General features: G+C 39.0%; 1 protein-coding gene across 7 annotated transcripts in view; it reads right to left on the bottom strand.

Moving 5' to 3' along the window:
* Positions 1 to 12,726, bottom strand: part of ADHFE1 (alcohol dehydrogenase iron containing 1) — a 33,135-nt gene that overhangs the window by 10,186 nt on the left and 10,223 nt on the right. For 4 of the 7 annotated variants that reach the window (XM_041769358.1, XM_041769361.1, XM_041769357.1 and 1 more), the window contains 6 exons: positions 11,642 to 11,719; positions 10,154 to 10,259; positions 6,701 to 6,853; positions 4,633 to 4,731; positions 507 to 585; positions 226 to 322 (listed from right to left, as the gene is read on the bottom strand). In XM_041769358.1, coding sequence (XP_041625292.1) covers positions 226 to 322; positions 507 to 585; positions 4,633 to 4,731; positions 6,701 to 6,853; positions 10,154 to 10,259; positions 11,642 to 11,719 — 612 coding nt within the window. The remainder of the gene's footprint in view (positions 1 to 225; positions 323 to 506; positions 586 to 4,632; positions 4,732 to 6,700; positions 6,854 to 10,153; positions 10,260 to 11,641; positions 11,720 to 12,726) is intronic. The other 3 variants (XR_005989954.1, XM_041769360.1, XR_005989955.1) reach the window with 3 other exon arrangements.

Raw genomic sequence — 12,726 nt, forward strand, 5'->3', positions numbered from 1 at the left:
ACATCAGCAATAGTTGGTTTCATTTTATTGTTAATGGACTGTTGGAAGCAAAATTACAGAATTTTAATGATAGGTAGGACTTTAGGCAGGTGACTCGCATTTTATTATTAAACTATTTCAAAGCAACTTTGTGGGAATTATTATCCTTTATGGTTTATCTTCAGAAGCAACCCTATGAAATGCTCCACACATGCGGGTCACAGATTTATGAGTATTGGTTCATACCCAATATTTCTGCCGTTTCCAGGTGCCGTTCAGGAGACATCTGTGCTGTGAAGGTGAACACCGCTGGGGAGGTGAGTACCACAGAAAGGCCATGAGGCTGAAAAGAAACGAAATATGGTGACCAATGGTGCAAAGTTGGGTCTTCAACCTGCATATTCTAGGTATTAAATTACTTTACCCTATACTCCAAGCAATCAAGAATTGACAAATATATTTGATAAATACATTTATGGCAACTGCAAAGACATGAAATTTAATTAAAGAATTTATTATGATTTTACCACCAGTGGGTGATCCACATTATAATCCTTTGCTTTATATGTCTTCACTAAGCCTGAAATTGGGTAAGACATTCCATGGCTAGAAAAGAAAGAAAGTCCTTATGTTGACATATAGATATCAGAAATTCAAGTTAGCAAAACAAAGATAGTTTTATGGGAGAGTCCTTAACAGTCTTTTGACAATATAATTATCTCACAAAGGGAGTTATACATTCTGTTTTCTTTGATACAACAATATATTATTATGCATTGGACATTTTGAGTAATCATTAACAAAACCTTTGAAATGTTCAAATTCAAATGCTTATAGGATTGTATGTCATTAAAAAGTGTTGCAGAAATTGCTTCACAAACACATTGATAACCTGATGATCTTGAAGAAATCAAGAATTTACTTTGAAATTTCTTTAATAAGCTTCAGGGCATGTGTTTTCTATTTTGCTCTGCACTTGCCTTGGCAGTGTGCTCTTCCTATACAAGCTGACAATGTGGGTGTGTTATGAGCCAAGATGTGCTGCATTAGAATGCAAGCTGGACCCTCCAGTGATCTGTCCCATCAATAACTGATACATCCTTTCAAATGTTACATACTAATAGAGTTGAATCATAAATGGTTATTGTAATTTGAAAGGTTGGTAAGAAAAGGCACCATAGTTTTTATTTGTGGGATTCTTTTAATTTGTTTTTGAAAAAAAACTTTTTTTATGTTCTCTTGAATTCTTAGTGAACAAACAGGACTATATTATAGTTTATTAGTCATACCCAGAGATATATATTGTGAGAAGCTTATATATTTATTATTAAGATCTTGAAAATGAAATGCTTTACAATAGTATAATGGTCTGTAAATTTTTTAATGTGGATTATGTGGGCTTATTCAGCAAATGACTTACATTTTATAGGAAGACAAAGTATTCTGGGGGAACTGCATGATTATTTATTTAAAAAAGGTATCCCTTGCCTACCAAATTTTGTGAGATGAAGCAGAAGCTACTGGTTCTCTGAAATGCTGGGTACTTAGGAAAGTGCTTTACCTTTCTTGGGTTTCACAGTATTTGGAAAATCATTGCTTAGTGTGTTTTCATGATGTGAAAGGGTTCATGTAGCTTTCACAAGTAACTTTCTAATGATATCTAACAACTTAGTTCGATTTCTTTTAAGAGTTGTATATGTTCTTTGTAAAAATTAGAATGGTCCATAATCCTATTTCTTAAAGATAATCATTATAGGATATTTCTTCTAGTCTTTTGATGCATACCTTTAACTTATGATTGTATATACATAGTTTCAAACATTGCTTTTGCTATTTAATATTCTTTATAAACATTTTCCCATATCATTTCCTATTCTTCTAAAACATTTCTTTCAATAGCCTTATTTTATTCTCTGAGTACTGCGATTCAGTTAACCATTCCCAAACTGTTGGAAATTTAGGATGATTCCAAATTTTCAATTATACATACAACTTAGGTGAATATTCTTAGAAAGAAATACTTTGATCAAATGATGATGATTTCTTTAGGCTACATTCATAGAACTAAAATTAGTGGGCCCAAAGATATAAATAATTTTCAAGCTCTGGATAGATTTTGCTCACTTGCTTTTAATTTATTTATTAATTTATTTTTTAAAGGATTTATTTATTTGAGAAAGAGAAAGAGAGAAAGAATATGAGTGGGAGGGACAAAGGGAGAGGAAGAAAGAATCTCAAGTGGACTGCATGCTGAGACCAGAGCCCAATGCAGGGCTCAATCCCACAACCAGGAGATCACAACCTGAACTTAAACCAAAAGTTGGTGCTTAACCAGCCATGCCACCCAGGCACCACATTCACTTGCTTTTTAGAATGGTGGTATCAATCTGTGCTCTCAGCAGCCAAGTTTGGGGGTGACTTCACTGTACTCTCCGTAGCAAAAGCCTATTCTTTAATTCTCAGTGATCACTGGTATTCAATTTTAAGACATCATACCAGTAAAGTTCTGATCAAACAAATCAATTCTGGGCTACTGACAAAGATTTTGATCCCTTTCTTTTTGTGAGATTAGGATAAAAATTCTTATATTTGAGGTTTCAAAAATCTATGACACATGGGGAGGATGTGGAAAAGGTCAGAACCCTTAGCCACTGTTAATGTAAATGTAAAATGGTATAGCTGCTGTGGATAACAATAGTAGTTCCTCAAAATTTAAACATAGAGTTACCATTTCACTCCTACTGAGTATTCCTCACAAAAGCTTGTACACAAATCCTGCTCCAGGGAGGAAGCCTAAGACTGCTAAGAACGACAAACCACTCCTTGCTTGCTTTTCATGATTTTGCCTGGAGTAAGGGTTCCTGTTATGAAGTAAGAGTATTGGCTACCCTAATAGCCAACTAGTGGAAACAACCCAATGTCCATCTTCTGATAAACGGATAAATAAAATGTGGTATATCCATACAGTAGAATGTTACTTGGCAATAAAAAAGAATGACATATTGATGTGTGTATGAATGAACCATGAAAACATTATGCTAAATTAAAGGCACAAATGACCACATATTATATAATTCCATTTACATAAAATATCCAGAGTAAATCTCCAGAGATAGAAAGTAGATTAGAGATTTATAAAGAACTTATTAAACTCAACAGCAAAGAAACAATCCAATCATGAAATGGGCAAAAGACACAAACAGAAATTTCACCAAAGAAGATAGACATGGCCAACAAGCACATGAGAAAATGCTCCACATCACTTGCCATCAGGGAAATACAAATCAAAACAATGAGATACCACCTCACACCAGTGAGAATGGTGAAAATTAACAAGACAGGGAACAAAAATGTTGGAGAGGATGTGGAGAAAAGGGAACTTTCTTGCACTGTTGGTGGGAATGTGAACTGGTACAGCCACTCTGGAAAACTGTGTGGAGGTTCCTCAAAGAGTTAAAAATAGAACTACCCCACAACCCAGCAATTGCACTGCTGGGGATTTACCCCAAAGATACAGATGCAGTGAAATGGCAGGACACCTGCAGCCCAATGTTTATTATTATTATTATTATTATTATTTTTTCAGCCCAATGTTTATAGCAGCAATGTCCACAGTAGCCAAACTGTGGAAGGAGCCTCGGTGTCCATTGAAAGACAAATGGATAAAGAAGATGTGTTCTATATGTATAATGGAATATTACTCAGCCATTAGAAATGACAAATAACCACCATTTGCTTCAACGTGGATAGAACTGGAGGGTATTATGCTGAGTGAAGTAAGTTAATTGGAGAAGGACAAACATTACATGGTCTCATTCATTTGGGGAATATAAAAAATAGTGAAAGGGGATAGAGGGGAAAGGAGAGAAAATGAGTGGGAAATATCAGTGAGGGTGACAGAACATGAGAGACTCCTAACTCTGGGAAACGAACAAGGGGTGGTGAAAGGGGAGGTGGGCAGAGGGATGGGGTGACTGGGTGACAGACACGGAGGGGGGCACTTGACAAGATGAGCACTGGGTGTTATGCTATGTGTTGGCAAATCGAACTCCAATAAAAAAATATACAAAAAAATAAACTTAATCTGCTGAGGGTTTTTGCCATGAAAAAAAAAGAAAAGAAAGTAGATTAGTAGTTGCTTAAGACTGGGGGTTATAGGAGGATTGATGGGTAACAGTGAAGGGGTATGGGATTTCTTCTCAGGTCAATCAAATGTTTGAAAATTGATTATGGTAATGGCTATACAAATCTATGAATATGCTAAAACCCACCGAATTATACATTTTAAATGGATAAATTTTATAGTATGTGAATTGTATCTCAATAAGGCTGTTACCAAAAAAAAAAAAAATCTATTGAGGGTGCCTGGCTGGCTCAGTCGGTAGAGCATGTGACTCTTGGTCTCAGGGTCATGAGTCTGAACCCCACGTTAGGGGTAGAGTTTATTTAAAAAAAACAACTTAAAAACAAATCTATGGCCCAATAAATTACATTTGAATTAAGAAAATATTCCAGGACCCTAAGTTAAATTTCTTCTTATGGCATATTTAGATCTTACTACTTGTCCTAAGTTATGAACATTTAAAAAATGCTAATGCTTTTTTAAATAAAAGCAATAGCTTAGGTGAAGAAATAAAATCTCAAATTGCTCACCACAGATGAACGCCAGCATTTCCAAAGCCAATGCCAGCAAAAGCACTTGCCAAGTGCATATTAGACCTTGCTTCAAGATCATCAGGATTTCTGACAGCCCTGTGGATGATATGAATACTTACATCAACATTGGCATTTCCTACTGAATAAAAAGCTGCCTTAGGGAAAGATCTGGGAAAAAAGAAATCTACTCGGTAGAAAGAAAAATTAGGCAACTTATTCAAATGACATCTTGTCTTCTAAACGAAAACCGAAGGGAAACATATTTTCTCATCAATGGTTTTGGGCAAAGGCATAATAAATATGCTGTCAGGCTGCTCATGTGATAAAAGTGCCAGCGGAAGCAAAGCACTGACCCTTGGATTATGAGCTACTCTAGAAAAGTGCCCTGAGACTCATTCTTCTTCTTCATTTGTCAATGATCTTGACGGCAGCTGTGAATGGACTTCAAGTAAACATATACTCAGAATGCACAGAGCCCAGACTGGTTCTCTGAAATGAGTCCCGGTCACCTGGGGCTGCCTGCAGGCTAATCGCAGCTTGCCCTGCTGTTTTTCTTTCTGTGACACTGCCCCAAACAGAACCCTCTGGAGGCCTCTTTTAGTATCTGTGGAAATTACATGTTATTTTAATATTTATCATTATGGAAGTGGGATGTTATTGTAGGACAAGGCTTTGCCTGCTGTAGATGTCCCAATGCCACTTTGGAAAAGCAAATTCTCAAAGGCCCCTTGCAGATGCAGCTCAACCATCCTGCACACACTTGCTTAGAAATCCTGCTCCAGGGAGGAAGCCTAAGACTGCCAAGAACGACAAACCACTCCTTGCTTGCTTTTCACGATTTTGCCTGGAGTAAGGGTTCCTGTTATGAAGTAAGAGTGCTACAGCCTTTTATCTCCTTTCATTTGGAATGGTTAGGCATCTGTGGCTCCTTTCTAAACCCAGTGCTAGTTTCTTATTCCCTGAATAACAAGATGAAAGAGAGCAGATGATGAGGCTTTAGCCTTCCCTGTTCTTTTTACCCACTTACCCTTCACTGTGCTCTGCCAAGCCTTCTGTCCTTGTCATGCACACTGGCTGACCATTATCTGAATCTGCATCTACCCAGTCAAATGCTACCCTGCTCCCTGATGGCTTCCAGAAACAGTTCTGTGTTCCTTTCCCCTGCTCTTACTATAAAATGTGGTCTGTGTTCCCTCTCTAGTACAGCTTCCAGCTCGGGGCCAGAGGAAACACTGCATTCACATCCAGGTCCAACCTGATGTGTTCTTTCCCTCCGTTACATGTTAAGTATAAAAGTGAGCCTGACTTTGCATAGGTCTTAATGTCTCAGGGATTGGCTTTCATCTCTAAGTATAGCTCTTAGATATACTAAGAATATTTCTAAGTATATCTCTGCTCTCTTAGGAGCCAGTCATGGCTACATCATTCATAAATCTTTAGAAAGCTTTTTATATCTCCTAACTCTATACATGTATCTCTTAAATTTAGTTCGTGTTAGTTTGCTTACTTGGTTGACTCTGTGTGCCTTTGGACAGGGCCTGCATGAGCACAGCCAACATCTGCCTCTCTGGGTCTCATTTCAGCTCTTGGGGTAGCCAAATCTCAAAGGACATCTCCCCTCACCTGAGCTCTCATTTCGAGGCTTTGATGAATAATCCTTCTATATGCAACTTTCAGAAATCAGGGGCTCATATTTTGTTCCTTTGCCTTTGCCTTTTCAGACTGAAGGATTCAGGTTTCATCTGTCCTCCTGTGCGTCCCTCCCCATCCTTTTCATCTTTCTAGAGCTTGCTGGACTCTGGTGCTCCTCTACATCCAGTGGTTGATCTTTTGATGAACAGACTTGCTCAGGATATTTCCGGATCTAGCATGCTACATTTTATGTGAGGGTGGAATATGGTTTTTCTGTTTTTTTTTTTTTTTTTTAAGATTTTATTTTTAAGTAATCTCAACACCAAATATGGGGCTCGTACTTACAACCCTGAGATCAAGAGTTGCAAACTTTACTGACTGAGCCTGCGAGGTGCCCCTTCTGTTCTGTTTCTGTCTCCTCTGGGCCACATACCTCTTTAGATACTTAGCGACGATCCGTAGTGCGTGGACTGCCCAAATATCGCTGATTGGGTTGCTGCCCTGATATGCTGGCCGAGTGATAGGATTTGAAGGGCAAGGGCTCCGCATGTGGTAGGGGAGGGCAGTGTAGGATTCCAGGGCATGGCTAACAGGAAATATTTGAAACACATAGATTGAAAGTACCTTTCTCTTTTTTGCCCTCCATTCAGATTACAAACTCTTTTGGACATGTTAGGTATTCATTCCATTGCAGATATGCTATGTAGCAGTGATAATCCCAGTACATCCCACCAGGTCAGACTTTGGCCCCCAACAGTCATTGCTTATTATAGAAATTAACACAGTGAAGTTTATACGAATAGCACTACAGTGTTTTTTGACCAGTATGTGTTACTGGATTACATATGGCTCCTTTCTAGTGCAAATAAATCAAATAAATCTCTAGTGCAAATACAAATTTTTACATATTTGAGTCATAAAGAAAAGCACTGAATCTAAAAAATGATTTCCTTGTAAAGTATATTTATCATTTTATACCTTGTACTGATCAAATATCATATTACCTAAGGAGGGCTGTAGTTACATTGTGCCTCCTATTGAGAGTATGGTGCAGTGGGTGAGAACACAGATGCTGGTGTCAGCTGTAAATATTGCCACAAGACCTTCCTGCTGAGGGCTTGGGGTAAGTCACTACCTACCCTGTGACTCTAAAACAAGGCAAATAATAATATGTCTTCCTGGTGCTGCTGTGAAAATTAAATGAGGTGGTACATGTAAAGCACTTAAAAAATAATAACTTAGAATAGCCTGTTGTAAAACTTACAATTCACCATTATTATTAATTTTTGCCCTGAAAAAAATTCAATTTTTTTTCTGATGTGCCTTAAACTAAAGGTTGGCTATTTCAAGAACCAAGTTTCAGAGTTTCCTCCACCTGCTGGCCTGCCATCAATTCTAATAAAGCAAACATATAATCATCTAGATCAATGATGCTTTGGGAGCACACTATAACACGAACTGTTTTGGGCATGATAATTCAGTCTTAAAATGGAGAAGCAGATAAAAGCTTTTGAACAAACCATTGAAAAAAATTTTAAGTAAAGTTGGTAGATGGATGCTGTGGCCTTATGGTTCTAAATCTGTGGAATCTGTGCAACAATGCAAGAATGAGGCATCCATGTCAGGAGAATGGGGTGGCAGTGAGTCCACTGAGGTGTAGTCAGACTCCTAACCTGCATGCATCTCAATTCTGAGATCAAGAGCAGATCTGTCTCTCAGGGTCAGACTCCCAGAGTTGAGCTCACAAAAACTGTATGTAGAACCTAGAAGTCTGATTATTGATTTATTGAGATTGATTGATTTATTGATATGATTGAGAAATATAAGGAAATGTACAACTGAGGGGCACAGATATCTAAGCCTTTTGATGGCATCTTTTCTCCCTAACATGAGGTCCTATGGATGCCAAATGATGATCAGAAGGCCTATGGAGTCCTAATAGAGGGACCTGCCTATAAGCTGAATACATGGGTGTGTCCAGCTTCAGAACAGGCCACTTGGCCTCAAAGGCAGATTCCTCAGGCTAGGTGTTCTCTCCCTCAAACAGTACTCAGAAGGACAACTACCATCAATCTCCTTTTTTCTGGAACCACTCTCCCTTTGATTGACAGTGAAGTCTTTGGGCCTATGAGTCATTCACTTAAAGGTGACTGTTTTGGTTTATTATTTATTTAGTATGTAATTTCCAATCAGAGAGGGTAATCTTATTTCTCTTATTTCCAAGTTATTAGGGGATGACTCTTCAAAGTACTGACAATGTTAACCGGGGTGGAGTTGGATAAAATTTTCTCTGCTTTCTTGGCAAGCAACATAATGTAGTGAAAAAAGAAGACCATGGACTTGGGTAGATCTAGATGTGAATCCTGACTCTGCTACTTTCTGTTTGCATGAATTTTACTTGACAGATATTAACCAAATACCTATAATGTGAGAGTCACTGTGCCAAGGGGCAGGAATGGAGAGGTCAATAAGATGGTCCTCTCCTCATCAAACTCACAGTGCAGTGAAGGAAATAAACATGAGAAGTGGAAGTGTCCTAGAAAGAATGTATAGGTCACACAATGGGGAAGAGCAAAGAGTGGATTGGTCAGTTGTACTTGAGAGGAGGAAAGGGGGAGAATCAGCAAAGAAAAAGAGTCATCAAGAAGAGAATGATCCAGTGGAACTGGAAGATGAATTCTCCAAACAGATAAAGAGCTAGCATTGGGAACATTCCAGGGCCAAAGAGACTTTGCCTTCAGGCATTAGGCATGGAAAACCACTATAAGACTTGTCAGGTAGAGGTGTGTGTATGTGTGTGTGTGCATGTGTGTATATGTGTGATGATTATATTGCATTCTGAGAGCTTGTTGAGGCCAGTATAGAGGACAGATGGAAGGATTATGGGATGGAAACAGAGAGACTGATATGAAGACTACTGCAATTATGTAAGCAAGAGCTGGGCAGGTATGAACCAAGGTGGGAACAATGAGGGTCAAGAGGAGGGAGCAGACAGGAGAAATTCAAGCAGGACAAGTGGTAGGAAATACTGGTTATGTGTGGGCATGACAAAGAAGTTCATAGTTAAGGGACTCAGGAGAAGCTGTGAGGTGGTAGGGTGGTGGTGGTGGTTAGAGAATTATCAGATTTCATCAAATTTAAGATGCCATGCATTATAAGACACACCATTAAAAAAAAGGTAACACTGAGGAAGAAAACCATACTGTCATACCACAGATTTTAGGATGTGTTCTCAGTTCAGAGATGTTAGAATGTCAAAAAATGAAGACATGCAAGTGGATGAAATAGGTAACTGCTCAGTGTGAAGTGTCTGTGGGTCTCTGTGAGGACACTGGAAGGACAGCACTCAGGGATCCATCAGTACATGCAGCTGAGACCAATGGAGCATGCACTTTGACGCTGGGAAGTTACTAAACATCTCAAAGCCAGGTTTCTTTTTCATATGGCGCAGAGCTGTGGTGAAGCAGTGATGTGTGTAAAGTGCTGCCATGGTGAGCACAGTCCAACTCAGGAGATATTAGCTCCCTTTCCTGCCCTCTTCTATGCTGTGGCATCCCTGGCTATTCCCTGCTTCGTGTAGCCATAGAGGCAGGTGTTGTGGGTCTGCACGCCAGCTCCAACTGCTCCTTTCGCTCTGTCCCTGTGGCAGCAGCTGTGGCTGGCATGGTCTATCCTGAACAGCGGGTCTGTGGCTCACCCAGGATCTCACCTAGTCATCAGCCTTTACACATTCCATGTTTTCATCTAGGAAAGCAGATAATGATGGCCAAAGCTGGGGATGTTGTGGAACACTAATCAATGAATGAAAGCAAGTGCTTTCAGCAAGAAAATACTGTCCATAGACTTAGGTACTGGAAAAGCCCCTCCAGATGACCCCAGTACCTACCAAAGCACATCGAAGCCACTGTTGGCAACCACCCGGTCAGGCATGTGCAGGGTATGCAGAGGATCGATGAGTCCCAGTGTTGGTTTGATGGCTCGCGAAGCAATGCCTAAGACAGGGATTTTCAATAGAGGCTATAGGTATGGACACCATTAAAAAAATTAAATTATTTTAGGATTTATTAACAATTATTAATAATTTATTAACAATTTATTCTTAAAAATTAAAAATATGAGATGAGATTCATTCTTATGATAGGAGGCAGCAAGAAGAGTGGAAAGAGATCTGGAGTCAGAAATCTAGGTTTTTCAGTGGATATGAAGCTCCTTCTGGTTTGAAAGAGCCAAGGGTGCACATCTCTTCCCAGCTCTGGTTTGAATGATGTCACAAGCTATGGTGGGAGTATCTATACCAAAGAAATTGGCTAATACTACAAATTGGGGCTTATTTACTGATTAAATTCCAGAGAGATGGTTTACTAGCACACTACTGGTTTGGGTCCTGGTTCTGCAACTTTCTATGTATCTTTGCGCAAGTCACTTAGTCTCTCTGAGTTCTCTGTTTAGATTAGATCATAACAATATAGGGCTTCTATCTCTCATAGCTGATAAAAGGATCATATTAGAAAATATTACATAAAAGTCTCTGAAAAACTATAAGGTAGAACTCAAGTATTGGCTACTGTTATCTTTAATAATGTCGAAGGATAATGTAGTTTAATTTTAAAAAGAAAAGTTACTATAAATATGCCCTCGAGGGATCCCTGGGTGGCGCAGCGGTTTAGCGCCTGCCTTTGGCCCAGGGCGCGATCCTGGAGACCCCGGATCAAATCCCATGTCGGGCTCCTGGTGCATGGAGCCTGCTTCTCCCTCTGCCTGTGTCTCTGCCTCTCTCTCTCTCTCTCTGTGACTATCATAAATAAATAAATTTAAAAAAATTTTTTAAAAATGCCCTCGAAAATCAATTTATTCTGCTACAAAGGCCTGGGACCTTTGGATATTTCTGGAATTATGGGAATGCTTAATATTTCGATTGGGGTAGTGGTTACACGGGTGTATCTATTTGTCAAAATTCATCAAACCAACTCTTAAAATGCATGCATTTTATTATATAAAAATTGTATCTCAATGAAACTGATTTAAAGTGTTGAAAAAAAATGTTGAAAAGATGTCCAGGAAAGGGAATAACCATTCACCACTGACATACAGCTACTAACTTGGGCAGAGAAATGGCCAATCAAGATTATGGCATTTCAATATGCTTTTGTAGGTAACTGTCTAATAAACTTCAAAGAGAAGTTAAATTCTCTTTGAAGTTTATTAGACAATTTCATATTTTTATATGTATTGAAAAAAAAGGTGTGTATGCATACATACCCTTTCCTTAAATCTTTAAGTCCGTGATTTTTAAATATTAGGATTAAAGAAAAGAAGGTGGGGTTGAAAGGTAGGAGAGAGAATTAAACACAATTTTTATAGGCACAGTTCTTACCAGTTTTTACTTTCAAGGGTTCATAGTCAAAGATGGCAACTCCTGTAGTTTCACTCCCAGTTCCTGAGGTAGTTGGGACTTGAAAAAAATAATATTTAAATAAAGCATCTAAATAAGGGTCAGTGGAAATATTTAATTCAGCCTTAGGAAGCAAGGATCAAAGTTAGAGAAGGAAGCTTTGATGCCCCTATTGCTCACCAGATGTGTGTATCTATATTAATCCACATGTATGCTTCACATGTGTCAGAGTCTGTTAACATGCATGCATAATGGTATGCCTGTCAGCATTAACATGCATATTTAATGTGTATATGTGATGGCACTGTCTGCATTAATACACACATGTTTCACATGCATGGTGTCCATGTCTGCATGACATGTAGGCATGTCTAACAAATATGTGCACTTTGATGAGTATGTGTGATATCTGCTGTACCTGCATGAACACATATGTATGATGTCAGTGCCTTTGCCAACATGTATATGGGCATGACATGTATGTATGGTGTGTATGTTTAACATGCATGTGTAATGTCTGTTTCTGGGTCAACAGCGAGGAACTCTGGGAACTCTAGCACCAGGACTTAAGCAGCTGCAGCTGGGTATTCAAACACAGGCTGCTTGGCATCTCGGTTAGAAAACTCATATTTGCCTTCTCTAAAAGACATCTTTATTCCCTCTTGGCAGCAAGCACAGTAATGTTCTGCCTTCGCTGGGCTCCGTGGTTTTGTAGTTCTGTCAAGTTTCTAAACTTTACTAATCACCCCTCTGTGTGATGCTGACACAGTTTCACCAGAGGGTTCCATTTGCCAGACATCAATTATGTTGCTCCCTGCTGATTTCTCATTCACGTCAAAGCGGTTCATCTGCCTTCAACTTACTCCTATACCATCACAAGGCCCATTCACAGTGGGGGCTTATGGGGGGAGAAGAGAGAGGACAAAACTTTAGACAGATATTGTCCAGTTACCAGTTAGTGCATTTTAACTATAAACTTTAAACAGTACTATGCTAACAGCCATAAAATAGGAGGGAAGAAAAGACCAAAAGATTCCAAGGTCTGCGTGGACAGACAAGCTATTCTG

Source organism: Vulpes lagopus, chromosome 9 (assembly GCF_018345385.1).
Source record: "Vulpes lagopus strain Blue_001 chromosome 9, ASM1834538v1, whole genome shotgun sequence".
Lineage (NCBI taxonomy): Eukaryota > Metazoa > Chordata > Mammalia > Carnivora > Canidae > Vulpes > Vulpes lagopus.